The sequence below is a fragment of the Eucyclogobius newberryi genome, unplaced genomic scaffold (genome assembly GCF_026437365.1).
Source record: "Eucyclogobius newberryi isolate DKJ021-1_F unplaced genomic scaffold, fEucNew1.0.hap1 SCAF_21, whole genome shotgun sequence".
NCBI lineage: Eukaryota > Metazoa > Chordata > Actinopteri > Gobiiformes > Gobiidae > Eucyclogobius > Eucyclogobius newberryi.
Window position 1 is genome coordinate 4,461,389 of NW_027315846.1, and position 25,493 is coordinate 4,486,881.

General features: G+C 40.9%; 1 protein-coding gene across 1 annotated transcript in view; it reads left to right on the forward strand.

Moving 5' to 3' along the window:
- The first annotated feature begins 202 nt into the window (after positions 1 to 202).
- The window catches only part of crip2 (cysteine-rich protein 2), a 59,000-nt gene continuing 33,709 nt past the window's right edge, over positions 203 to 25,493 (forward strand). The window contains exon 1 of the mRNA XM_072458328.1: positions 203 to 291. Within this exon, the coding sequence (XP_072314429.1) occupies positions 249 to 291 (43 nt within the window). The 5' untranslated portion in view covers positions 203 to 248. The remainder of the gene's footprint in view (positions 292 to 25,493) is intronic.

The window sequence follows — 25,493 nt, forward strand, 5'->3', positions numbered from 1 at the left end:
CTCTATGCCAACAAGGGGCGGGGCTGTATGCAAATGAGCAGGGGGGGCCGTCCAGCCAGTGACCAACCTCTGGCTCCTCCTCCCTCGCGGTGGCTACTGTGCGCGAGCCCGGACTGAGAGAGCGGGAGAGACACACGGACCAAAACAACGGGAGAACGTGCACCGCCACAGCATTTCCCCCAAAAAACGCCCCGAGGACCCGCCGCGACCCGCCGCCAGAGACCCCAAAGGACCCTAAAGGACCAACCATGGCCTCCAAGTGCCCCAAGTGCGAGAAGACCGTGTACTTCGGTGCGTAAACGCGCGTGTTCTAGGGGGGCTTTTATTTTGAATGAAACGATGCTCGAGCCCCGGCGGGAGCTAAAGCGATTTTTAAACCGTCGTTTTAGTCGTTTTTAACCGTTTTTTTGAGAGTCGTTAACCCCGCGCGGTTGTGCGTTATTTATGAATCTGTCCCGTGTCTTAAAACCGTAAAAAGCGTTTGAGCCGTTATCGCACGTGTCTTTGTTTTTAGTCGTGGGGCTGCAACGATTAATCGGAATGACTCGTCGACGTTTAGTATAATCGTAATTTTGATCGTTGAAAGCGTTATCTGGACTGTGCAGAATCCAAAACGCATGTTAAAATACGTTTTGTACCGAAGACGACAGCGTTATTAAATCAAAATGTTAAAAAATAAATTAAAAAATGATAGATTATTTGTTATTTTCATTGGAAATGCACTTTATTTGTAAGTCCTCTCCAACCAGAAGCTGCCAGTCGCTGTATTTAAACCTTTATTTGGTTTATAATGTAATTAAAACATCTCATTGTACAATAGAAATAATAGTTTGACTCAAAAAAATAAAAAATAAAATAATAATCACTTACTAGTCGACTTCTGAATTAATCGTTGGTTGCAGCCCTCATAAATAAACAATGCACTGTCTAGTTCTTTGTTCCTTTATTGATTTTATTGTGTCAGCTTGAATCACATTGAGTTTTTTGTCCTGTTATCTGTGTCAAGTTGATTTTCTTGTTGATGTTTTTGTGCTGGCACGAGACAAACGGCTTAAAAACGTTGAAATCCCAGTCGAATCATACGTTACCTTCGTTTTGTGCATTTTTGCCGTGTCTAAATTACAACCGTTGCGTGGATGGCTTTGTCATTTGTGCTTCTTTGCCCTTTTATTACTCCCCAAATGTGTTTTGACGTGAAGCGTTTTCCTGACCTGCGCTTTCAGAATGTAGGTTACAGCAACGTGCCGGGTTTGAAGAATGTCTCACCTAGTTCTCGGCATTCCTTCCGAAATACAGTCGCACTTGTAATGATTGACCGGGAAGGACTTTGGGAAACTTGTAGCTGGGAAAGCAGTGTAAACAGACGCGCAACGAGCTAATATTTGGGTCTAAACTGGGGCTTTTGGAACTATCATGTTAGATTTGAAATTAACTTTTTAAAATGACGGTTCAATTCGCATTTGAAAGAGTAAACGAACTGCTAAGCTAACGCAAGAATCACACGCATTTCAGGACAAGTTTGCAAAAGTCCTGGTGTGCATTAAGTTGAGATGTTTTGCTGTTTGCAGAGGAAATTACCGTATTTTCCGGACTATAAGTCGCAGGGGTTAGGGTTATCCTTTTTTCATAGTTTTAGCCGGGGTGCGACTTATACTTATATTTAAACTTATAGACTTATACTCAGCAGCGACTTATATGTGATATTATTTGTTATTTTCACACTGACAACCACAAGAGGGCGCTCTAGGCTCTAAGCGACGCAGAAGAAGAATCTGCACTTCCTCTACCTCTGGAGTTTGTGGAGTTGTTTAGAAGTGACACAGAGGAAGAAGAATTCAATGGATTTAGTGATTTGGGGTAAAACTGATGCTTTGGTAAACTTGTTAGCATGTTCTTTATGCTATAGTTATCTGAATAACTGTTCATATGTTACGTTAACATACCAGACACTTACCACAGTTCTGTCTGTGCCTCATGTAGCTGAAGGTGTTAGCGTTAGCATACGCACACCTATTCACCATGTTCTCTAATCTGTTATTATTTTAAACTGAATTTCAAGATTAAATGTCTGTTCTTGGTCTTGGATTTTAGCAAATAAATTTCCCCCAAAAATGTGACTTATACTCCAGTGTGACTTATATATGTTTTTTCGTCTCGATTATGCATTTTTGGTGCATGCATTTTACGGTATTATAAGTTACTGCAACCGTCCAGTCCTTTGCTAATCTTCCCGCCGCGGTCCAAAGCGCTTAAACTCGCGTCAGTCGTTTCTCGCTTTGGGCCGTTTGGAAAGCCGAGAGTCTCAGATTTGTTATGTTTGGTGATGGTCCAGTTTTGACAGTTGGTCCGCGAACGCGCCGAGATGCCCCACGCCGCGGCCGACCAGATCGTTTGGAACCTCTGCGGTGTTACGATCCTTGACATTTTTGGACGATTTGTAGAAAAGTGACAAAATTGAGTCTTTTTTTAGTTCAATTAAAAGAAATGTGACGATTTTAGAAGCAAAATTAAGTCATTTCTGTTCAGCTTTTCCTCAGCAAGTTAACCCAAATGTAAAAATGTTGCAGTTTGTCTAAAATGTATCATTCGTAAAGTTAGTTTTCATACAGCAGGTTACGTACTGTGGAGCGGTTAATGCGCGAAGACGACAAGAACGAAAGAAAATGCAGGATCAGGGATGTCACGATGTCAACAATTTACGATTATTCTGAGGAAAAACATCACGATTTAACGATTTTTCATGATTTCTGAGACCAAAAGACAGTCAAATCTTTAACTTTCTTTCATTCCTGTGGCCTAACACGTTACTGTTCCTCAAGTTTGTGACTGGCTTTACCAAATTGAACTTTCCGAAAGACAAAATAAAGAAAATTAAAGAAAGTTATTAACATTTAGCTCTATTTTTTAGACGATAATAGATTGAACGAAAAACACTTAATTTTGCTTCTAAAATTGTCACGATGAATATTTTTGGGATCCTACGTTTATTTTGTGACAATTATTGATAAACCTGATAATCTTAACATCCCCAGATACTATTTTTATAGTTGTTTTCGTCGTGTCAAGAACCGTGTACAACCCTTAAACCGCAATAATCACAATAATAACAATTACACTACAATTTGACATCCCTCGTTGCAAGTGAAGACGTAACTCGGGCAGAGCAATTCGAGATGAGTAAAGATGTAACGTTTGAGCTCAGCAGACGTTCCCAGCGAAGGGATTAGAAGAGCTTAAGCCCAAAAAAAAAGATAAACACAAATTATGGCCGCGCCGCCGTGTCTTTTTTTTCAAAACAGATATTCTTTTCCCACCGCAGACCTCGGCTACCTCGCTGCCGACAGTGTTGTTGCTTCGAGCGCATCCTTTTTCCGCTTCACACGCATCGCGATTTTGATTCGTCACGGGGTCAGAGTCGATTACGCGAGAGGATGGATGGAAGTCGGATTACGCAACGGCGGGAGCGTGCGCAGCTGCCGCTCGTCCGGAGGCAGAACGCGACTCCGATGTTTGTTTGCTTCTGTTACGCGGGACCGCATTATGGAGATGAAACAAATGCCTTTTCTGCTGGAATGCCACTTAAATGTTCCACAGTACACGGCGTTAAAACTGTATTATCCACAGAAAAGCTAGCATGTTCAACCGTATCTGTGTTTGGAGCAGGGCTGCAACGGAAGATTATTCAGTGTGTGACATTTTTAACCAAATAAAGGGTGAAATGTGGTGGCTAGAGAGACAGTATTTACAAAGAAACAAAGTATTATTGATTTGGATTTGGTAATGCAGCTGTTTTTGCTCTTAAAGGTATTTTGACATGTGTTTTTTTCCCCCCCGAGTTGACAAATCAATATTATTGTCATTACTGGTTGCAGCGCTATTTAGGATGTGGCGTGTGATTGAGTGAAAGTGTGGTGATCGGGGGGTGTGGATTTGTAAGTTATGACCTGAATTTGAGTCAGACTTGGGTTACTACATGACATGTCCAAAAAAAAAAGTAATTAAAAGATTCATTTCCATCATTTCCATTCGTGTGACATTTTCTTACTCAAATCTTCTCCAGCTCGTCCCAAACGCTAATCTGTAGTAAATTAGTTTCTGCTTTTCCTTTTAGATGTTTTCTCTGCTCGATACATTGATCTGAATTCACTTGGTCTTGATGACTTCGAAATTGATGACTTGGATTAGATGTTGTTGTTGTTGTTGTTTTATGGCGGTTGGTATTAGGGCTGTGTTCAAAATATCGATACGGCGATATATCGTCACGGGCTATCGATACTTTTCAATAACGTTAATTTATTAAAAATTGTCCGGGCGGCCGTTTAGAAGCTCCCTCCTGTAGAGGGCGGTAAACAGCGCGGAACTACTGAGACAGACACACACCGTGCACCAGCGTGTACACAGGCCTGAAGAAGAGCTTTTGGCTCGAAACGTCGCTACTCCCTTTTCCATTCTATTTGATTTCCTTTTTCATTGATTTCATTCCTTTCACCCCTTTATTTTATACAAATTAAACACAGCCCCGGAGCTAACTTAGCCCCGAGACTGCCATTTTAGCCCCGGAGCTAACACAGCCCCGAGGCCACCATAACAGCTGAACCGGAGGCAAAAAAACGGACACAAACCTGACACCAACATCACACACATCTTCCCTACTCAACACTACATAAACCGAACGGTTAAACAATAAAACCGAGCGGATTAACAATACAACTATCCAACAGGGCCCCGCTGAGCGCCGGTTAGCGTTAGCCGCGGCCACTTCCGCGCTAGCGCTACTTAGCTTAGTGCCGAGCCCGACCCGACGAAACTGGATTTTAAGACCAAAACAACAACATAAAGACACAAACAGGGGTCAACAGACTCCCACACATAACACACATTACACAGACCTTGCCAATTGTTTGGCAACTTTACTTGAATGTGTTCTTTGCATTGCTTGGCTTAGCTTTGTGGATAAACATGAAAATGCATGCATTTTCAAAACAAATGCCCTTTTCGTAAACTTTAAGACCCTTTTTTCAAAAAAGTATCGGGATACGTATCGTAATGAGGGAATTGTATCGGGACATACAAGTATCGGGATACGTATCGTATCGCGAGGGTCTTGGCAATACCCAGCCCTAGTTGGTATCCAAGTGTTACATTACCACATGACTTGACTGACTTGACACCAGTATGGACTAGATTACTTGACTTTGACTAGATGACTTGACTTGGACTTGATGCCAGTATGGATTAGATGACTTGACTAGCCACCACAGACATTGTTGATTCATTTCTCTGTGTGGCCCTCAGAGGCAGCTGCTGTTGTGAATTTTGGCCTTACAAAAATAAATTGATTTGATTTGACTAGATGACTTGGACTTGATGCCAGTATGGACTAGATGACTTGACTAGATGACTTGACTTGGACTTGATGCCAGTATGGACTAGATGACTTGGACTAGATTAATTGGACTTGATGACTTGACTCGGACTTGATGACTTGACTCGTAAACTTGTCTGATGCAGAGCTGCGCCCTAATAAGTGACCGTGGTGAGCATTGTGATTAAACATCTTTCGTCGTGCGGATCGACCCTTTTCGTGCTTTTGTGTTACATTTTTTGCTCTTCGCACAGAAAGACTTGAGACTTACTCACAACCTCACGTCAGTTTCCCCCAGGGAAGCTGCAGTTAATTTACCACCAAATAATTGAATGAATAACCAGGACATATTTTTCTCATCTTGATCAAATTTATTTTTGTCTTATAAAAAAACAACTGAATATGGCCTTCAAACTTAATTTCCTCAACATAAACAAGACGGACTTTATCCAAGAAATTGCAGTCCGATTGTAAGAAACGTCGCTGTAGTTCAGGCACAACCAAGAACAACCCCGATACGCATCTTGCATATATTATGAAAATGCCAACGCTAATTCGACCTGATAATTTGCGCCTCCGCAGCTTTGATGGTACCACAGCGGACGGCGTGAGTCAGAGCTTGCCACAGAGACGTGCGCTGCTCTTTATGTAACGCGCGCAGAGTTATTTTGGGAGGGGTGTGTCCACGGAGCGCGCCTGCATCCGCCGTGACCGGGATGGGGAATTACAGGCGGCGAAAATAGGACCGAGGGGAAAAAAGTACGCTGCGAGAATGGGCGGGTTTTGAGGGGGAAAGTTGTGATCGGGGCAGAAGTGGCAGGAGTCGAGGTGTTTCCAGTGCAAGAAGAGAGAACACTAGAAACGATTGTGTTAAATGAGTCGTTTTTCCCACTAGAATGTTCTCGATGTACCCAAATTGTCACAATAACATCAAGGTTTTTAATATGAAAACATTGAAAAAGACGGATTTTACTCACAATTTTCATAAAAAAATATCAAACATGAAAGCGTGAACGTATTTTAACGTAACTGAAATGATTGTGCCAAAGAAGTATATTCAAATTTTACATTCATATTTATGTTGCAGTACAAGACATTCATATTGCAATCATTTCCAATATTGTGCAGCCCTATTGGCGTATTTTTATGTTTAATTTATTTCACTTTTACCTTTTGATAATTTTGTAAAAATGGAAGAGAATTATCCACGATGTAGAGCTGGACAAATATTCACATCTTTTGAAAACGGTTTTAAATTTGAACAATATTCAGATTATAGTACGTCAATCCAACACAAAGGTGCAGGTATTTGTCGATGTTTAAAGCCCCATCGCGTAACATTTCTTCTTGCAGTTCCTTTGGCTATAATATTCCATACTATGTCTTAAAATCTTAACTGTCTGTACAGAGAATGACCCAAAATATGGTTTTAACTTTCTATTTCCGTTGAATTGTGCAGGTGACTCTACAAAGTTACGCAGTGTTGCTTTAAATATCAAGACAAATGTGAAATGACTGTACAATTGTCCAGAAAAATGCCAACATATCACTTTCACAGCATTTTCAGCTCTAAATAGTCTTTTTTCCCCCAGTATTTTCTTTTATCAACAAAATTCTCAATATTCAAACGGAGCATATCTTGAGAAAGAAGGAGATGGCGCAAGAAGACTGTTTTTCATGTTGAACGGCGATAATTAAAAGTCTGTACAGTCAATGATACGTACAGGGCATTAATATTGAAAGCCGTTTTTGATGAATTTCTTTGAAACTACCGACATTTCAACAATCTGCCCGTGCCCCTCTAACTTGATCTTAAAATCTCGGATATCTTCAAGAAAACGTTCCTGTTCTGCCTAGAATCCACCGCTGCTTCAAAGCCTTTTCTTGTGTAACTCTCGGACATTCTGTGGACCGTGCGTTCGGCGTTGGAGTTCTCCGTCGCCCACTGGCTCCGCGATCACGTTACTGCATTCCCTTCTCTTCCGCGAGCGAGCGCCTGGAGCTTTACACCTTTCCAAAACCCAAAACCTGTTCTTCTTTTGCAGTGACTGGTTCCTCTCTCTCCTTCTCCATCTTTTTCTCTCTCTCCCGCTTTCTCTTTTTTTTTTACGGTATAGCATATAAACACATACTTTGAAGACGTACAACTACAGTAGGTGGTGGTAATGTAACACTTGGATACACAATCATCAATCTTGATAAACCCTTTTTTAAACGTACAGTATTAAGAATTGTATAGCTTGCAGGACGAAACACTATTGTACCTTCATTTCTCTCGATAATGAAGTTGCGTATCTGACCCTCTAGAGCTCAAATCTTATTGTACTACAAAAAGATCACCGGTTCGCCTTCAGAACGCTCACTGTCTTGTCCAAGAAAAAGTGTAAGGACGAAACGATTGAATGCGTACATTAAAGTTGAACCATTTGCGGTTGAAAACGACCAAACTGAGATTTTTCAAGACGGCATTTTGCGACCACGATTAAATTAGCGATTCTAATTATTGGACATTTTAATCGTAGCAAGAAGATGACTAAAATTAACTGACGATGTACTTCAGGGCATGTTTGTACTGACCCAAACTTGCGTCCATTAAGGGTGTGCCAAAATATCAATATATCGTGATGCTAAACTTGGTGATACAGCATCGATATAGTGGGCTGCCGTATCGATTTAGTATAATTTCCCCGAATTATTTTGCTACCGCTCTTCAATTTTGTTGCTTGTTTAAAGATAGGAAACTTGTTTATGCAAAACATGTGACGTTTCGACTGTTTATTGATGATTAAAATGGGCGTGTTTCATTGTGGGTTTTTGCAGGTCGCGGTTTAGCAAAGAAAAATGTTAAAATGTATCGGGTTCTTTAAAAATAGTGGTGTATCATAGAATATCATGAGCGATATGTCAGGCTTTTAGATAGAGACCCGTCTTCCCGTATTTTGGACGGGGTATTTTAAAATGTGGACGAGCATTTTCAAGTGCAGGGACGGCCATTTTATTAATAAATCTTAGAAAAAAAGGGAATATTATCATTAAATTGGGCCAGGAAGCATTTGACAATAGTCCGCCATGACAGTTTACTGTTTACAGGTGAAAACGCTGCCGAGCCGTGGTCCGGAGAATGCCGAAGCGACTCGTTATTTCGCATAGTCGCCCCCCGTACCCCCGGACAAAATAATTTAGACGGGGTGTTTTCAAATCCTATCTAAAAAAATCCTATCTAAAAAAAAATTCAAATCCTATCTAAAAATATATATTGATTATCGCATTTATCGCAAAATCGTGATATTATCGTATCGTGAGCCGTGTATCGCATCCAATCGTGAGGGACCCTAAGATTCCCGGCCCGAGCGTCCGTTCAAAATTGCGATTCTATTGCGATAACTGCCCTAAACTTCCACTAAATTATGTCCAAATGCGTTTTTTTGCGTCGCCAAAGTCTTGCCGACAAACGCTACATCCTGACTGTTAAACATGCTAGGGTATGGACAGCTGAACCCTTGACCCTTTTGAAGTCTATTCTCGGGTCGCGCCTTTTGATTTCTTCGCACTCCTCGGCTCTGATTGGCCGTCTCCACCTGCTCCTTCAGCTGCCGCCGCACCCGGACACGACAAAACAAGCTCGTCTTTGCATCTTTTCCCCCCCAGAAGGCGATGGTAAACCACAGCCTGGGAGGGTTTGGACTTTCAGGAATGGTTTTTACGACTTCCCGTTTGCCCGTTTCACAGCTGCGTCGCGGTGACTCGGGTTTATTGGAATTCATGAAATTTTAATCAGGATTTAGTCATTTTGGATCGTCAGTTGGGTCTTTTTGGGAGCTGATTTCAAAGTTTGGAGAAATAAATTGGACTATTTTTTAATATTTAATGGGAATGATTCAAAGAGTTTGTATTGTTCGTGTTCAGGAAATTGATATTGAAAGCCATTTTTATTTGTTTTGGGTCAAAATTGTGTTGAAATTGTGATCGAGCGGTGATATTGTGATACGTTTTTTAGATTTGTTTGTCATAATCATTCAGTATTTTTTTTATTACAAATGCGTATTGAATCAAAATGTAAAAAAAAAAAAAAATCAATCACCATATTCAACATTTATTTGGTTGAAAATGGGTTTAAAAAGTCTCAATGTACACTAGAAATTATTGTACTTCTTAAATAATTGATAGTTGCAGCCATAATTTGTCATAATTCTAAAATTAAACGGTGAAGGTTAAAGTGCACATTTCACTAAAACCCAGTGAATACAATTTATATTTAAACATTTTGTCCATTTGTCCCCATTCTTGTAAATATGCTACTTCCTGTTTGGACATGAGCAGCAAATATGACATTCCACAACTGTTTCCTAGCAACCAAACTGTAAACAAGAACCAAAATCCATAAAAATGACACAACAGTTCTGATCTGACACACAATAAAACCAGATAACACCTTTATTTTGTCGATTAATCATTTAAACTGTCAGAAAAGTGTGTCCGTCCCGTGTGAATCGTCTGTGTCACGTCGCACATCGATGACATCACAGAGGGATTCGGCTTCCGAACGCAACACAACTTCCTGTCTTTTTAACGCTTAGAATTTTTGCCAAATTTCTTCACAAACTGCAACTTCGTGAACGCAAAACTACGATAAATATGTACCACAGGTTCTACACCGCGAATAATCATAAAAAACAGGAGAAACCGTCACGCCACTTTAACTCTGAATCTGAATAAAGCTGAATTAACTAAGCTCCAAATTGCCGCTAACAGTCTCGTTTCTCCCATTGACGATTCGTCTGGGTCTGGCCCAGGTTCTTCTTTTAACGTCCACTCTCTCTCGCCCCCGAACTATAAATTCCTGTCTCCCCGATGTCTTTTCGTGGCCATCCTTAGCGTCTCATGCATTCTAATGAGAAAGGACATCTCCATTCACACGGCCTCCACAGAAAACCCCTTCGCCACAACGGACTTTTCACCCGACCGAACTCGAATGGTCGAGAGTTTCCCACGTCTGAAAATGCGTCTGCACAAAGAGCGGTGTCCAAAGCGACCCGAGTGGACGCCGTGTAAAGTGCCCTATGAGACGGGAGGACGACCGGGCAGAATGCTAAGTTTGGTGTGTCGGGATCTTGGTTTCCGGTGGCGTTAATGTCATTTTTTGTCAGCGAAATATGTCAAGAATAAAAGAAAACACGGCCCTAACTTTGACCCTTTACTTAACCCCCGGAACCTAAAAACCGTGTTGTGATTTGCTTTTCGGTTTGAGAAAAATCCTCGAAAAACCGTTGTAAAGTTCAATAACGCTGTACTTCCGCGTGCTGTTTTTACGCACGTTTTTGACCGTTAGCAATCGGCTGTGGTGTAGAGTTACTTCAAAATGGTATTACTCAAATAAAAGTACTGTACAACGCAGTGCATGATATTACAAAAAAAAGTATTTGACAAAAGAGTAACTGTCTGGACGTAACCTCTGGAATAAATGTAGGTAAATCGGGCGCAAAAATCTGGTGTTTTCAAAGGAAAGACAGAAAAATTCAAGTTCTTCATAAAGTAAACCAAACTGAGTACACAACTGAACTAATACACAATAGTACAGTGCAACAGCTAAACTTGTGTCAAATAAATGTAAAAAAAACCTGCATAAGGAGAGTTTTATTTGACGTTTTTGCACTTCTTTCGTTTTTTACCTGTAAAAGGCGTTTTCAGTTTCCTTCACCTCCTGTTTCTGCTCCCGAGACCTTTACCTCTCTCTCTTTCTCTCTCTCTTTCTCTCTCTGCGCTGTCTTCTCTTCTTTCTCCCCTTCTCGTTTTCTACACCTCCCGTCTTTTTCTCTTAACTCTTCTCCTTTCTACCGTTTTGACTCTCTCTCCTCTTTCTCCCTTCTCATTCTATTTCCCTCTTTTTTCTCTCTCGTCTTTTTCTCTTTTCACTGTTCTCTCCCTTTTCTCCTTGTACTCCTTTTCTTTCTGTCTTTTCTCTCTTTTCTCTTTTCTCTCCCTTTTATGTTTTCTTCTCTTTCCCCCCTCTCCTTTCTCTCCCTTCTCATTCTCTCCTTTCGCGCTTGTCTTACCCTTCTTTCTTCTCTCTTTCCACTCCTTTCTCTTTGGACTCAATTTTTCTTTTCTCTCTTCCCTCCCTCCTTTCGCTTTTTTTTCTCTCCATCTCTCTCCTCCAGTCTCTCTCTCTCCTCTCTCCTCTACCCCTTTACCCTCTCTCTTCCTTCTCCTTTTCCCATCCCTCTCCTCCAGTCTCTCTCTCCTCCAGCCTCTCTCTCCTCCAGTGTCTCTCTCTTCTTCCTCCTCTTCCTCCTCTCATTCTCTTACATAAGCTGGTTTCTTGAGTGCCTCTCGCCCGGTGCCATTGCGTAACGTGCCAGCGACTGTGCGTTTTGTGGGCAGTCGGAGCTCAGGCCTTTTGTGTGGCGTTTGGAGGCATAAATATGATCCCCCCGATGCAGAAAACAGAGGGAGGACAGAGAGAGGAGAGAGAGAATGGAGAGAGGACGAGCGCTGGAAGTTTCTACCTGAAGCGGTTCGTCTCTTGCGTAACGGAAAGCGAGTTCCCTGTCGACTCTGGACTCTGACTTACTTACATTATTTACACCAGTGAAACGTCCTTTTTTACTGCAGATTAGAATTGCACAACATTGGAATATTTGCTATATTGATATTATTGGGATTTTTAGAGGAGACGACAATATATAAAAATTCAGATATCGTGAATGTTGTTTTGAAGAACTTTGAACATCGAGTATATTGTTTTATGGTAAAAAATGTGTTTTTTTTGTGCACTTTTGTGGTTAATTCTACAGACATTTCACATATTTCTAATAATCAAACCTCAACTAATGCGTTTAAAGGCATATTTTAACACGTATCATAATATCAACTGAATATCATCATCAGGACGCTCCAAAAAAAAAAAATCTAGATGTTCATTTTTGTCAATATTGCCCTAGTTTTAACACATGGAGGAACATTCAGGAATATCAAGACCCAAAAAATTACATTCTTTAATTTTCTAGTCAAAACGAGTCTAAATCAAGACTATTTTTGGCTTCAACATTGAAAGCCATAAATAAAATCTGCCTTTTATTTACACGTTTGAGATTTAGTCATTAGTTATTGTCAATTATCATCTTTTTAATCGAGTTCTACAGCCAATTCTTTTTAAAACATGTGGTCTGGAGCAGCTTTTCTCTCACTCTTTCTCTCTCTTTACCTCTCTCACTCTTTCTTTCTCTCTCTTTGCCCTGTCTTCTCTTCTTTCTCCCCTTCTCGTTTCCTGCACCTCTCATCTTTTTCTCTAACTCTTTCCTTCTCCTTTTCTACCGTTTTGTCTCTCTCTCCTCTTTTCTCTTTCTCCCTTCTTTCTTTTCTCTCCCTTCTTGTTCTCTTTTTTCTCTCTCGTCTTTTTCTCTTTTCTCTCTTTTCACTTTCTGTTCTCCCTCTTTTCTCCTAATTTTCTGTCTTTCTTTTCTCTCTCCTCTCCCTTTTTGCTTTTCTTTTTCTCTTTTCTCTCCCTTCTATTTCTTCTCATTCTCTTCTTTTTCTCTCGTCTCTTTTCACTATTTTCTCCTTGTACTCCTTTTCTGTCTCTCCTTTCTCTTCTCTCCCTTTTTGCTTTTCTTTTTCTCTTTTCTTTCCCTTCTATTTCTTCTCATTCTCTTCTTTTTCTCATTTTCTCTCTCTTTTTATCCCCCTTTTCTCTCTTCTCTTTTCACTCTATTCTCTTTTCTCCTTGTATTCCTTTTCTGTCTTTCCTTTCTCTCGTCTCAGAGTTCAAACTTTGGAGAAAGACATTTGACATTTTGACATTTGACACTTTTCTTTGGGTTAAACGCTAAATTATACAAAGAAACGGGGAGAACATGCAAACGCCGCTCTTAGGAACCAGGAACCTTGGACTTTCTTGTTTTGAATCGACCAATTGTCCAACGTTTCAACCACAAAAGGTCAAGAAAACACTAAACAAGACTTCTGAAACACCGTTCAACTCGTGAACTCTCACCAATTCCAAAGAAAGAAGAATAGCTCATTATTTATAGCAAATTTTCTGTACTTTTAATACATTTACAAAAGGGTTTCGTCCCTTCTGGACATTTCTTTCTCACGCCGCGAACTCGTCTTCCCAGCGTCTGATCGTCCGTCGCATTCGCCGCGTTTGATCCTCGAATCAAAGCCACATTTGTCAACGTCGAGACCTTCATTACGGGTCCTTTTGCGCTCAGATGACTTCACTTCACTTCTCAGTCCGTGTCATGTGATGTTGTCCTCGGGGCTGGTTATCTGATTACAGAGGGACAGATGGAGGCACGTGGTTCTGGACGGGGTTCTTTTGGGCACCGCTCGAACGCTTCTCGCACGAAAACGCCGCTGATAAAAAACAGATTCTAGATTCCAGAGTCGACTTTTTTCAGGATTGCCTTCGAATAGAACTGGTAGATTTATTGGAAAATGTATATCGCGATTGTAACGTCAACTTCAAGGGTATAAAGTGTTATATCTGCACTTTTTTGGCTCATTTTATGGTCCTTTTGTGTTTTGTGCGATGCTCGAACCTCAACCAAGACAATTATAGGCACATTTTAGCACTTTCCTGATGCTTTGTTGAAATATCGCCTGAGTATTAGTATCGTGAGTCAGTATCGTCGAGCCCTAGCATCAAAACAGTCTTTAAAACCAGTGTACAGGATGGTCGTCAAAGGTATCGAAAATCGGATGCTAATCAAGACCAAAAAAGTCAAATATTGTCTTATTGTTTTATAAGATTGTTTTAGTATCAATACTCGTGTCTAGTTTTAATACTAAAACAATCCCAGGAACAAATCAAAATTTGACCTTTTTTGAACCGTTTTGAAATGATCTTGAGCGTCGTTAGAACTGTTAATTTTTTGTGTTGAAATTGTCAGTCAGTTGCTGTATCGAAATCGGTGTCGAGAATCGAGTATCGTATTTTTCGGACTATAAGTCGCACCGGAGTATAAGAAGAGGAAGAAAGAAACGTATACAAGTTGCACTGGCGTGTGAAAGTGTGAAAATAACAAATAATAGCACATATAAGTCGCTCCGGAGTATAAGTCTATAAGTATAAATATATAAAGTCGCACCCCGGCCAAAACTGAAAACCGGTGCGACTTATAGTCCGGAAAATACGGTATTTGCCTTAGTGTCCAGAAAATACACTACACTACACACACTACTGTCCAGAAAATAACGTATACCTCTCCCGTATTAAAATGTTTTTCATATTTTTTTCATATTACCCATTATTATTATTATTGGACATTCATCTTGTTGACGTCTTGATTTTTGTGAATAAACAAGTGACTTTTTGTTCATCAGTTGGTAGAATCATCATTTTTAATTGAAGACTGAAGAGCTACAGATGAGATGTTTTCCACGTGTTCCATCGTCACACAAAATCCGGAGTATAAGTCGCACCAGCCAAAAAATGCATAATAGAGAAGGAAAAAAACATATAAGTTGCACTGGAGTATGAAATGCAGTTGCAAGTGTGAAAATAACAAATAATATCACATATAAGTCACTCCGGAGTGTCAGTATAAGTATGTAAATATAGTATAAACTATAAGTTGCACCCCGGTCAAAACTATGAAAAAAGTTTGGTTTTTGGTCACACTCGACTTCTTTCATCCCAAACCCGGAATGCAGCTGTTCTTTCTACTTTAGTGTTGTACGGAGTGAAATATAGCCTCATGTTCATGCCCCACATCATAATGACATGCTCACTCATGTTTGGGGCTGAGCTGTGGCTTCCTCTGCTCGGTCTGAGTGTGGGTGTGGGTCTGGGTCTGGGTCTGGGTGCGCTCTGATGCTAAATAGTGTCGTAAATCACATATTTGGATCGCGCTGCGGCTGATGCAACACCGAGTAACTCCAGCACCGGACGTCGCCTGCCCTCGTGCCCAGGACGGGGGCTTCCTTTTGGGTCCGTCCCGCCTTCGTCTTCTCCTCACGGGACTTCAACCATCTGACCTCGTGCATCTATGACGTGATTCCCTTTCTCTCTGTGCATCTTTGGGGTTTTTCTATATTTAAAACGGGTAAAATTACCTAAAAAAATGCCAGGAACGTCTAACGTAATCTTCCAAACAAGGATTTAAAGCGATATATCGTATTTTCCGGACTATAAGTCACACCTTTTTTAATAGTTTTGGCCGGGGTGCGACTTATACTTATACTTATATACTTATACTCAGGAGCGACTTATATGTGATATTATTTGTTATTTTCACACTTGCAACCGCATTTCATACTCCAGTGTGACTTGTATATGTTTTTTTCTTCTCTATTATGCATTTTTTGGCTAGTGCGACTTATAGTCCGGAAAATCCGGTATCCGTGTTTTTGCAGTTAATTTTATGGTTGATCCACATTCTGTGCAATAACTGAACCTAAACTAAGACATTTCCAGGCACGTCTTATTATCATATTCCCGCTGCATGTTTTAGCTATTTTTGTCGTCTTGTCACATCATGCATAACGGCGTGTTTTGTTCTATTCACAAATGTTTAAATAGTCCTGCATAATGAGGCTGTCTCCTTCTACACAGCTCGACACACTGAGAGGCTAGAATCTACACAGCCCTTCTCAGACCGGTACCTTCAGATTGAAAGGACTTCCGGACGGTTGTTGAAATTGTCGATTTAACGAACAGTTTTCCGATGACTACCTTTTGAAACCTTCTTGTAAAGCAGTTTGTCTTTTTTTTTTTTTTTTTTTGCTTTAAAAGTACAGCATGGAATAGCGTTAGAAGACCGGGTCAATAAGTCGTATCAATAAGAGAAGTAATCAATACGTCCTTAACGATACTGAGCCCTATTTTCCACAACAGCAAGTCAAGCTGTACGCCCTCTGCTCACAACCATGGACATTTTTATATTCACAGTACGTTTTTAAAGCGGTTTTGTCTTCATTTGTAGTAAAATGTCGGCGTGGGTGTACCTCAGGGTTCTATATTGGGGCCATTGCTGTTGTCATACACTGCAGTGGTCATCAATCTGTGGAAAAATAATGCATCACTGGTATGAAATTAATCTTTTGACATCTTTTGACAAATATTAGTGCCTGTGTCTCTTTCTTTTCTTTGGGAACTCTTTTTCGTACAAACAGTGTATATAAAGTAAGAACATTCCATACAAAGACGTACAAAAGCATGAAATACCAAAGCCCTCGCGGGACCTGTAGTCCGGCTCCTCCTTTTGACCCGTTGACCTCGAGTCCTGAGGTTAAAAGCGGCGCTGAATGACCATTGTGTTCAACGAAAAGGCCCGATCTTGAGAACATAAGGAGGAAGTGGAGTCGGAAACACGAGGACAATACCGTTTCCTCTAAAGCTACAAACACTCGACAGACCTAAGATGTTTACCTCGAGAAAATGCGGTTGAACGTTAGCTTTGAGTTGTAGCGCTGTAACCACGACTTCTACTGCTTGGGGGTCACGTATTTTAGACCTGGTTTGGCTTCGTTTCACTCTTGGTCCTGGTTATACTTATATATTTTTTCACGGTAGTTTGAAAAGTTTGGGAATCATGAAGTTCTTGTAGTATATCGTCCTTGTTATTGCACATTCTTTAGACGCGTTGATTGCATCGGTTTTCAATTCGTGTAATTAAGTAAAACGCGCCTTATCCCAGTACAAATACTTGGCAAAAGTAGCTCTTGGGGGTCAAAATGAGACCGCTGTGTGCCATCTGCATCAAATTATTGAGTGTTTTTTTTGGTCCGCCAAACCAGGAAGTAGCTGCAAACAATTTTTCACATTTTTGCGACTGTAAAAATCCAGTATGGCACCTTTTAATGCAGTGTAAAAATGAAAAGAGGGCACATACAACCAAGGGACAGTTTTTCTTTACACCTCCAAATTGAAACGGCCTCCTTTGACCTTTGACCTTCCATTATAAGCCCACTCGGAGCCGGGTGACGCATCGTGGCTCAGTCTCTCGCGTATTCTTCTCTTGTTTTTATTATTGGCCTCCCCCTTTCACACGTGGAGGTGATGTAACCGCTCTGTTGTGCTCGGTTGGACTCGGCTCAGCTTCTGGTGAAGTGGCCCATCTGCTGACGCCACGGCGACACAAACAACACTAACACTCGGGAACGGCCGGCCTTTCGCGATGATTCTAGTTCTTCCTCTCATTGAACGGATTAAGTATCATAGTAGTATAGTAGTTGTAGTTTCACAGCGCGACTCTATTAAAAAACTAGCACTTCATGCATATTTCTTTAGCAGCTGGTTTGCCCAAATAAAAGATCGGCCTGTGCTAGAGATTTAAGCCCAACAGCAGATCCTCTACAAAGACCTGATATATCTCTGGTCTTGCTCTGATTAAAACGACTATCACTGATGTAAATGTTAGTTTTTGTTGTGGTTTTGGAGACTTTCTGACCATAAAATATATCTAATTTGTGCAGTTTTCTCTCATTGATGGACACATGGACTAAACCAGGACGAAACCAGGACTAAACCAGGACCAAGACGAAACCAGGACGAAACCAGGACGAAACCAGGACGAAACCAGGACGAAACCAGGACGAAACCAGGACGAAACCAGGACGAAACCCAGGACGAAACCCAGGACGAAACCCAGGACGAAACCCAGGACGAAACCCAGGACGAAACCCAGGACGAAACCCAGGACGAAACCCAGGACGAAACCCAGGACGAAACCCAGGACGAAACCCAGGACGAAACCCAGGACGAAACCCAGGACGAAACCCAGGACGAAACCCAGGACGAAACCCAGGACGAAACCCAGGACGAAAACCCAACATTGTATGAGATATATTTAGCCACTGGAATCTGGCGTTGTGACCAGATGGACACACTCAGTTTCTAGACATATTCAGTCAGTTTATTGTCAGTTTAGTCAGATTTTGACCTTTTGGGAATGTTTCACTGTCAGAAACACTTGGGGCAGCACAAGTTGTGACAAGTTGTAAATCGAACTTTGAGCTGGTGCAATTATCAAATATTAAAGGCTACAATTATTTACTCGAATACTTTAAAATCAAACACAATACTTTCCCAAAATCATGCAGCACCTTCTTCTTTTTGCTACACATTTTTGACGCATACATCATTTGAATATTGTGTTTGAATTGGCCGAACTCTTCCGTTATCCTCCCGTTACTGCCGCTCGTGTCGCTCGCTCCATCGCACACGTTTCCCCCTCATCGAATTATTGACGCCACAGCACTCTCCGCCCCACTGCAGACCGCAAAGCATGCTGGGACACCACGCTGCCCTGCGAGTAAAGCTTGAACTGTTTTGGTTCGAACGGCAGATAACTTCCAAGTTGTTTTTGGAGGTTACAGTCGCCTCCTTTTATAACGCTTACGCTCGCCGTTACACAGACGCACTTTGTGATGCTCTCAAATCGACTTAACAAATTCAATCATAGTTTTACAGACTCTGTTTGAACCATTTTTATATTGCATTAAACTGGTGAAAAGTGATTAATGCCTGGTATTAAACTCGCATGACTTTAATTTAGTCACGAATGAAAAAAATCCTGCAATATTTGTGATGTTCGCTGTACAATTACCGTATTTTTCAGACTATAAGTCGCACCTTTTTCACAGTTTTGGCCGGGGTGAGACTTATACTTATATTTATACTTATATACTTATACTCCGGAGCGACTTATATGTGATATTATTTGTTATTTTCACACTTGCAACCTTATATCATACTCCAGTGCAACTTATATGTTTTTTTCTTCTCTATTATGCATTTTTTGGCTGGTGCGACTTATACTCCAATGCGACTTATAGTCCGGAAAATATGATACCCACTTTCCATGGAGCACAAAATGCACAATAACGTTAATTTAATGTGATTTCAGTTAAAAATTTTACCGCCCGGCTTTGCTTTTCATTCAATAATTTGATATCTGTTTTCAAGCTCTTAAATGATGTGGAATAGAATATTATTTGTAACGTTTTTAACAGGTTTAAGCTCATTCCGAGCGCGCTGACCTCTTGCACGTCGCTCTCGAGTTTTAAATGGGCTCGGATCCCAAAGACTTTTCCATCGGGCGAGGAAAGAACCCGCCACGCACAGGCTTTGGCTCTAAGTCTCTCCGTTCGCTAATGCCGTCGCCATGGCGTTTATAGTGGGGCGTGTGGGAGGAGATTTTACGCACTTCCTGCCTCTGCTCGAAGTGTAAAGCGATGGGTGGTGCAGCTGACGCACATGTGGAGATGCCAGAGTGTTGCAGGATTGGTTTGCGGTTGGACTTGGATTGACTGGCAGTTTGGCAAAAAAGACAATTAAAATCTGCATATTGGAAAGTTAATTAACGATGTTTTGAGTGGCCAAGTTGTACGAGGTCTCAAATCCTCAACTTTCTGCCCCAAAAGGAGTTATTTGAAACCTATTTTTAAAACAAGGCGAGACACTGAACGTGAACGGGAAGAAATCTCAAATTGTTGGGACTGTTTCATATATAAATAAGGCAGTTTATGTGTAAAAATGTATGTAATTGCACACATTTAGGACAGTGTGAATTTTTTGCTTCATTTTGTGTCGACATTAGATACAAAAACAGGTATTTTGGAAATCTCGTTTAGTATTTGAGCAAATGAGATGAGAAAATTGTAAAAAAGGTTTATCAGGTTTAGAATTAAATATCGACAAATCCTTCTGCACGATCTGTCAAAATCTAACAAGTTACAAGATTGTAAGGTTTGGTGCGTGTTAAAGTGCTACTACTTTGTCTCTGCGGGAGAAAAATGTATTTGAATAAAACTTGTCCCAGAGAAATCTATGGACGCAAGTGGATTAAAAGAAACAATGAAAACATCTTTGAGTACAGATTACAAAAATAAAAAATAGGCCAAATGCTTCAACAATTCAACCTTTTGAGAAATATTGTTTGTGCAACTTCCATAAAAATACTTATTATTTGCATTTATCCATTCGCTCAAACTGCCCAATGAAGGTTAAAGGGTCATAAGTGATGTTTGAATCTGTATTGACAAAATAATCAGATCTGACCACAGATTTTGGGGCTTAAAAGAGGAATTTCCAAACGAAGATAAGCAGCTTATAACGGCTCAGGTATCGTACGCTTCCAACTAGAATCTCCTGTGTTCTGTCGGAGAAATATTGTCTCTATAGCGCCCCTATCTGAAGATATCGGTACTTAAAACAATGGGAATTACACAGTAGCTCACAAATAACAAAGTACAAATAATTCTCAGTAACAAACACAGAATAAACTCTTAAATTCAATAAAATGGCATCAAATAAGATAAAAATCCATTAAGTTTGAATTAAAATGTACTAAACATCTGGCCCATACATACAGGCCCGAAAGTCCAAGGAATTGTCTTAAAGATTAGTTTGACCTTTTGACACGTGGAGCGCTCGGCCGTTCACTTCTTAAGCGCGTTTCTGTTTTCACAGTTTATCCGGGATTAGACTCATAAAGCGAGATCAGCCGCGACTTCATGGAGAATCCTCTTTGAGCCGCTATTACTGTCAAAACGTAAAATAAATAAGAAAATAATGCAACTAGTTGAAATCAAATACATTTAAAAATATATTTTTTTTTCCTGATTTTAATTTAATACTGGAATGGATATTTCGCCCAGCGGTTCTCGACCGTTGACCCTGAAAATAACGACCTTTGGCATTCTTGACCCTCGACATTAAAAAGTAGGCGACTCCCAAAGTGATAAACCCGCCTCGTGTCTAACGTTTCATTTTATTTTGACCTATATTTTAATCCAGATGAATGGCTTTAATCAGAAAAAGTAATAATAATCTACATTCACCACTGCGTTTAAGATTATGATCAATTTCCAATCATCTGGGGGCCCCTTGAAATCACTTTGCGGCCCCCATTTGGTCCAATATGTATTTTATAAAGTGCGTGTTTGCTGTTGTAGTTGTTGGGGAATCGAGCAGTTCTGAGACGATCCAGCTTACTGTCATTTTATGTCCGTAGAGACCAATGTAAAGCGAGAACGCAGGTTTTCAAGACGTAGTTTGGAACATTCAAGGGCAAAACGGCAACAACAACATCAACAGCAAGCAGGTCTCTGAGAGTTACACGGTGCAACCTGGCCAACAACACGATTTCACTGGAGCCAAATCACAATTTAGATTCGATCACGACACATACAGAGGCGGGAGACGATGCCGAAAATGATACGGCAATCGTTTTGGAACTACGCAACATCAGACTGTCGATCGTGTCGTCTTTGATTGAAAACCGTCAGAAATAAGCTCAAAAAGAGACAGAAACGTCTTGTGGGAAGTGACATCTCTGCACTTTCTCATCGTTTTATGGTTTATTCACGTTTTGCCGCGACACTCGAACCTCAATCTTGACATTTAAAGTCCCATTTCAGCCCGTTCGAGAGAAAACGACCAAATCGCAGCACATCAACGTCACGGGAATGAGATCATATGGCCCCACCCTAGTGGTGAATCTTGAATTTTGCGGCCCCGCCCTTCCTCGTCCTCTCTCTGCGTCGACGGTCTCTAAACGCTGACATCCGCTGGAGTTTCCTTGAAGGACAGAGGAGCGTTTGTTTGTCCTTCCTCCTCCTCCGGACAGGGCTCGATGTCATTTCTAAATTGCGCCCTCGTGTTTCCTTTTATAACTTCGGCCGGCGTAATCGCGTTCAAAAAAGGGCGGGTTTACGTAAACTTTGAATTATGATGTACATTATGACGTTAGTGAGACTAATTAGCCCGTTAAAGGACTAATAGTAAACAAGAGGCTAGCTTGATAGAAAACAAAGAGGTGTAAGTTTCTGTTGATACAAACAACTTTTTCTTCTACTTCAGGAGGGCCCGCCCGGTGGGCGGGGCTTACCAGAGAATAGAATAAATATCTGACTTCCCGGTCTAAATTCGCAAATTTACAATGACTCTTGGATGAGAGTCGAAACGTCCAGATGATACAACTGAACCTTTGTCTACAAAATACAACTACGCTTATTTCTTCATAGTCGATTAATCGTTGCAGCTCTACTGTTCATGACTCCACCGGATTTTTCTAATATCTCAAATTGTTAAACATGTCCGAAGAAAACGCCATTTCATATTTTCTCTCACAATACTTTTCACAAATGTGTTTGCTCGTCACATTCCTCCAGAACGTCCCGAGCTTTGGCATTTCCTCTGGGTGATGTTTTCGTGCACATATTTAGCGGCTTTTGCAGAGGATCACGACCACATCTGTACGAGAACGACCAGCTTAGATTGTCCTCCCCCACTTTGTCCTCCCGCACTCTCACTCCCCCAGACTCTAATAAAGACACTCGCACACAAAAACATCCTCCCTCCAATGAAGAAGCCAATAAACCGAGCAAAGCAACCGGGATCGTTTTGGGATTTTTTCTTAATTTTTCTTATTTATTTTTTTCTTATTTTTTCTTATTTTATTTTTTATTTAATTTTATATTTTTTGTTCTTATTTTTTTGCCCTGAAATATTTTTATGTGTTACTTTCAGCCCTTTAAAAAAAAAAGAATAAACATAAAACACAGGACAAAACACTACCAGAGATAAATAATATAATAATAATAAGTAAATAAAAATACAAAAACATCAACTAAACACAATCACCGCACAAATTATTATTATTTTTTCTAAAGAAATTAATGTTATATATTTTCTTTGCATAGGTCAGTTTGTTTTATTTTGTTGCTGTATGTTTTTTTTTTTAAATCATAGAAAAAAAAATGCAAAATAGAATAACAGAACGCAAACGTTAAAGCTTTAGTTAAAGTCCCACACGACTGTAGTGAAGATGTCAAACTCTGGAAAGGGCGGTTGTAGTTGTGTTTCTGAGGCTCATTCACAGTCTATTTTTACTGCGTCTCTGTTTGTTCACCTCAGCTTTAACACTCGAGGTGTTTAAACTCCAGGGAAATGTGTGTCGAGAGTGATTAAACCTAGCACAATGTGACTCAGAGCTCGCATTTTTAAGGTTTTTAAGCGCTCTTGATAGGACTTGAAAGAGCCACATTTGCTTTTTTGGCATTTAAATGTGTTATAAACCTTTAAACTTAGTCACTGCTTTGTGTCCTCTTTTCTTTTCCTTGAATGGCGGGACGTGATTCAGCTGTATCTTTTTTTTGACTCTGATGGAAAGGGAATCGTTGTCGGTGGTTCAGTGGTTTTAGTCGACCGCGACGTCAAAATAATGATGTACTTATGTTGTAGTTAAGGGTAATTCAACTTCATTTTCCAGCCACTGAAACAAAGTTTTGGGTTGCGCAAAATATGCACAACATTGTTTCAATAAATTGAGATAAAATTAGATTTTTGTGGGAAATAACATCCAAAATGCTTAACCAACATTACTTTGCAAAATTGCCCATCCAAATCTGAACCAGGTCTGAACCAGGTCTGGACCTGGACTGAACCAGGACTGAACCAGGACTGAACCAGGACTGAACCAGGACTGAACCAGGACTGAACCAGGACTGAACCAGGTTTAAACCAGGTCTAAACCAGGACTGGACCAGGACTGAACCAGGTCTGAACCAGGACTGAACCAAGACTGAACCAGGTCTAAACCAGGTCTAAACCAGGTCTAAACCAGGTCTAAACCAGGTCTAAACCAGGACTGGACCAGGACTGAACCAGGACTGAACCAGGACTGAACCAGGACTGAACCAGGTTTAAACCAGGTCTAAACCAGGACTGGACCAGGTCTGAACCAGGTCTGAACCAGGTCTGGACCAGGTCTGAACCAGGACTGGACCAGGTCTGAACCAGGACTGGACCAGGTCTGAACCAGGTCTGAACCAGGTCTGAACCAGGTCTGAACCAGGTCTGAACCAGGACTGAACCAGGTCTGAACCAGGTCTGAACCAGGACTGAACCAGGTTTAAACCGGGACTGAACCAGGACTAACACAGAATCAAAACTGGTCTAAAGCAGAATTAAACCAGTAAACAACATTATTTATTCATGATTAAAAATATATATATTTGCAAAATAGGTTTTGGCTTGGATTAAGTTTCTTGGAGTTCCTGTTGTAATTTAACACCAACTACTAGAAAATAGTCCAAAATGTCTGGTGTACTATCGCTTCTAGAAGACGTTCTGATCCGCTTCTCGTTTCGGTTTATCATTATCAGAAATCTGGTCATGTACGGCCCTGATCTAGACTCAGTTTGGTTCTAGTTCCGAGTTTAATCCCAATGTGGATGCGGCGTGTCCGTGCATGCGTCCACATCGGGACAGACCTGGACTCAAACTCAAGACGAGCTCCAGTACCCAAGGCACATTTCAGTTTCAGGTCCACGTCTTGTACAAACTTGGCCTTGAAGACGCAGGAAGAGCCGGAAGCCATTGATCAGACGCCATTTTCATCTTGTTAAAAGCGTCCGAAGATTCCGTCTCACCCTGATTTATAGCCCACAATGTAGATTTATGAGCGACGAGTCCATTTAATGTCTCCGAGTGTGGTCGCGTCGGGCCTGGTCAGCGATTCTCTGACAATACAACACTCCCCTTTAACCCGTGTAACATAATTAGCGGAGAACAAAATATTGGCAAGGAAACGACTCCTACTTTGTCGTTAAATGAAATGGTGGACGACCAAATATCTTAAAACCAAACGGATTAAGCATTAACGACCCATACCTGGCTCCGGGTGCGGTTTAAAAAAGAATAGATCGTCCGCCAAATCGGGAATTTCCCGACATCGGACCAAGCCACTGCCAAAAGTCGATGCAAAACTACATTTGTCGCTTAATTAATGTAAGGCTAGAGTTGCTGCTTGGCCGTTGAATTGCAGGAATAGACTTTCTGGAGCTTTAAAGACTCTTCAGGCTTTTTTCTTCCCTTGATCGTATGTAAATCCCAACGCCCACGGTTTCTGAAATCGCGTTATGGGGTTCGGCGTCGCGTCCTTGGATTGCGTGACGACGTCTTCCGTAGATTGTCGCGCTTGCTTCAGGGTCGAGAAATTGTCGTCAGAAAATTGAAACCCCAATGGTTTAGTTGGATATTGGCTAGGATTTTGAAGTACGTTTGTCGACCGGACACGAAAACGAGCGACGTTTCGCATCCCGTCCGAGTTATGTGGCCAAACACATCCTTCTTTCGTTTAGTTCACTTTCTTTTTGGCCGAGACGGAGACGTTAA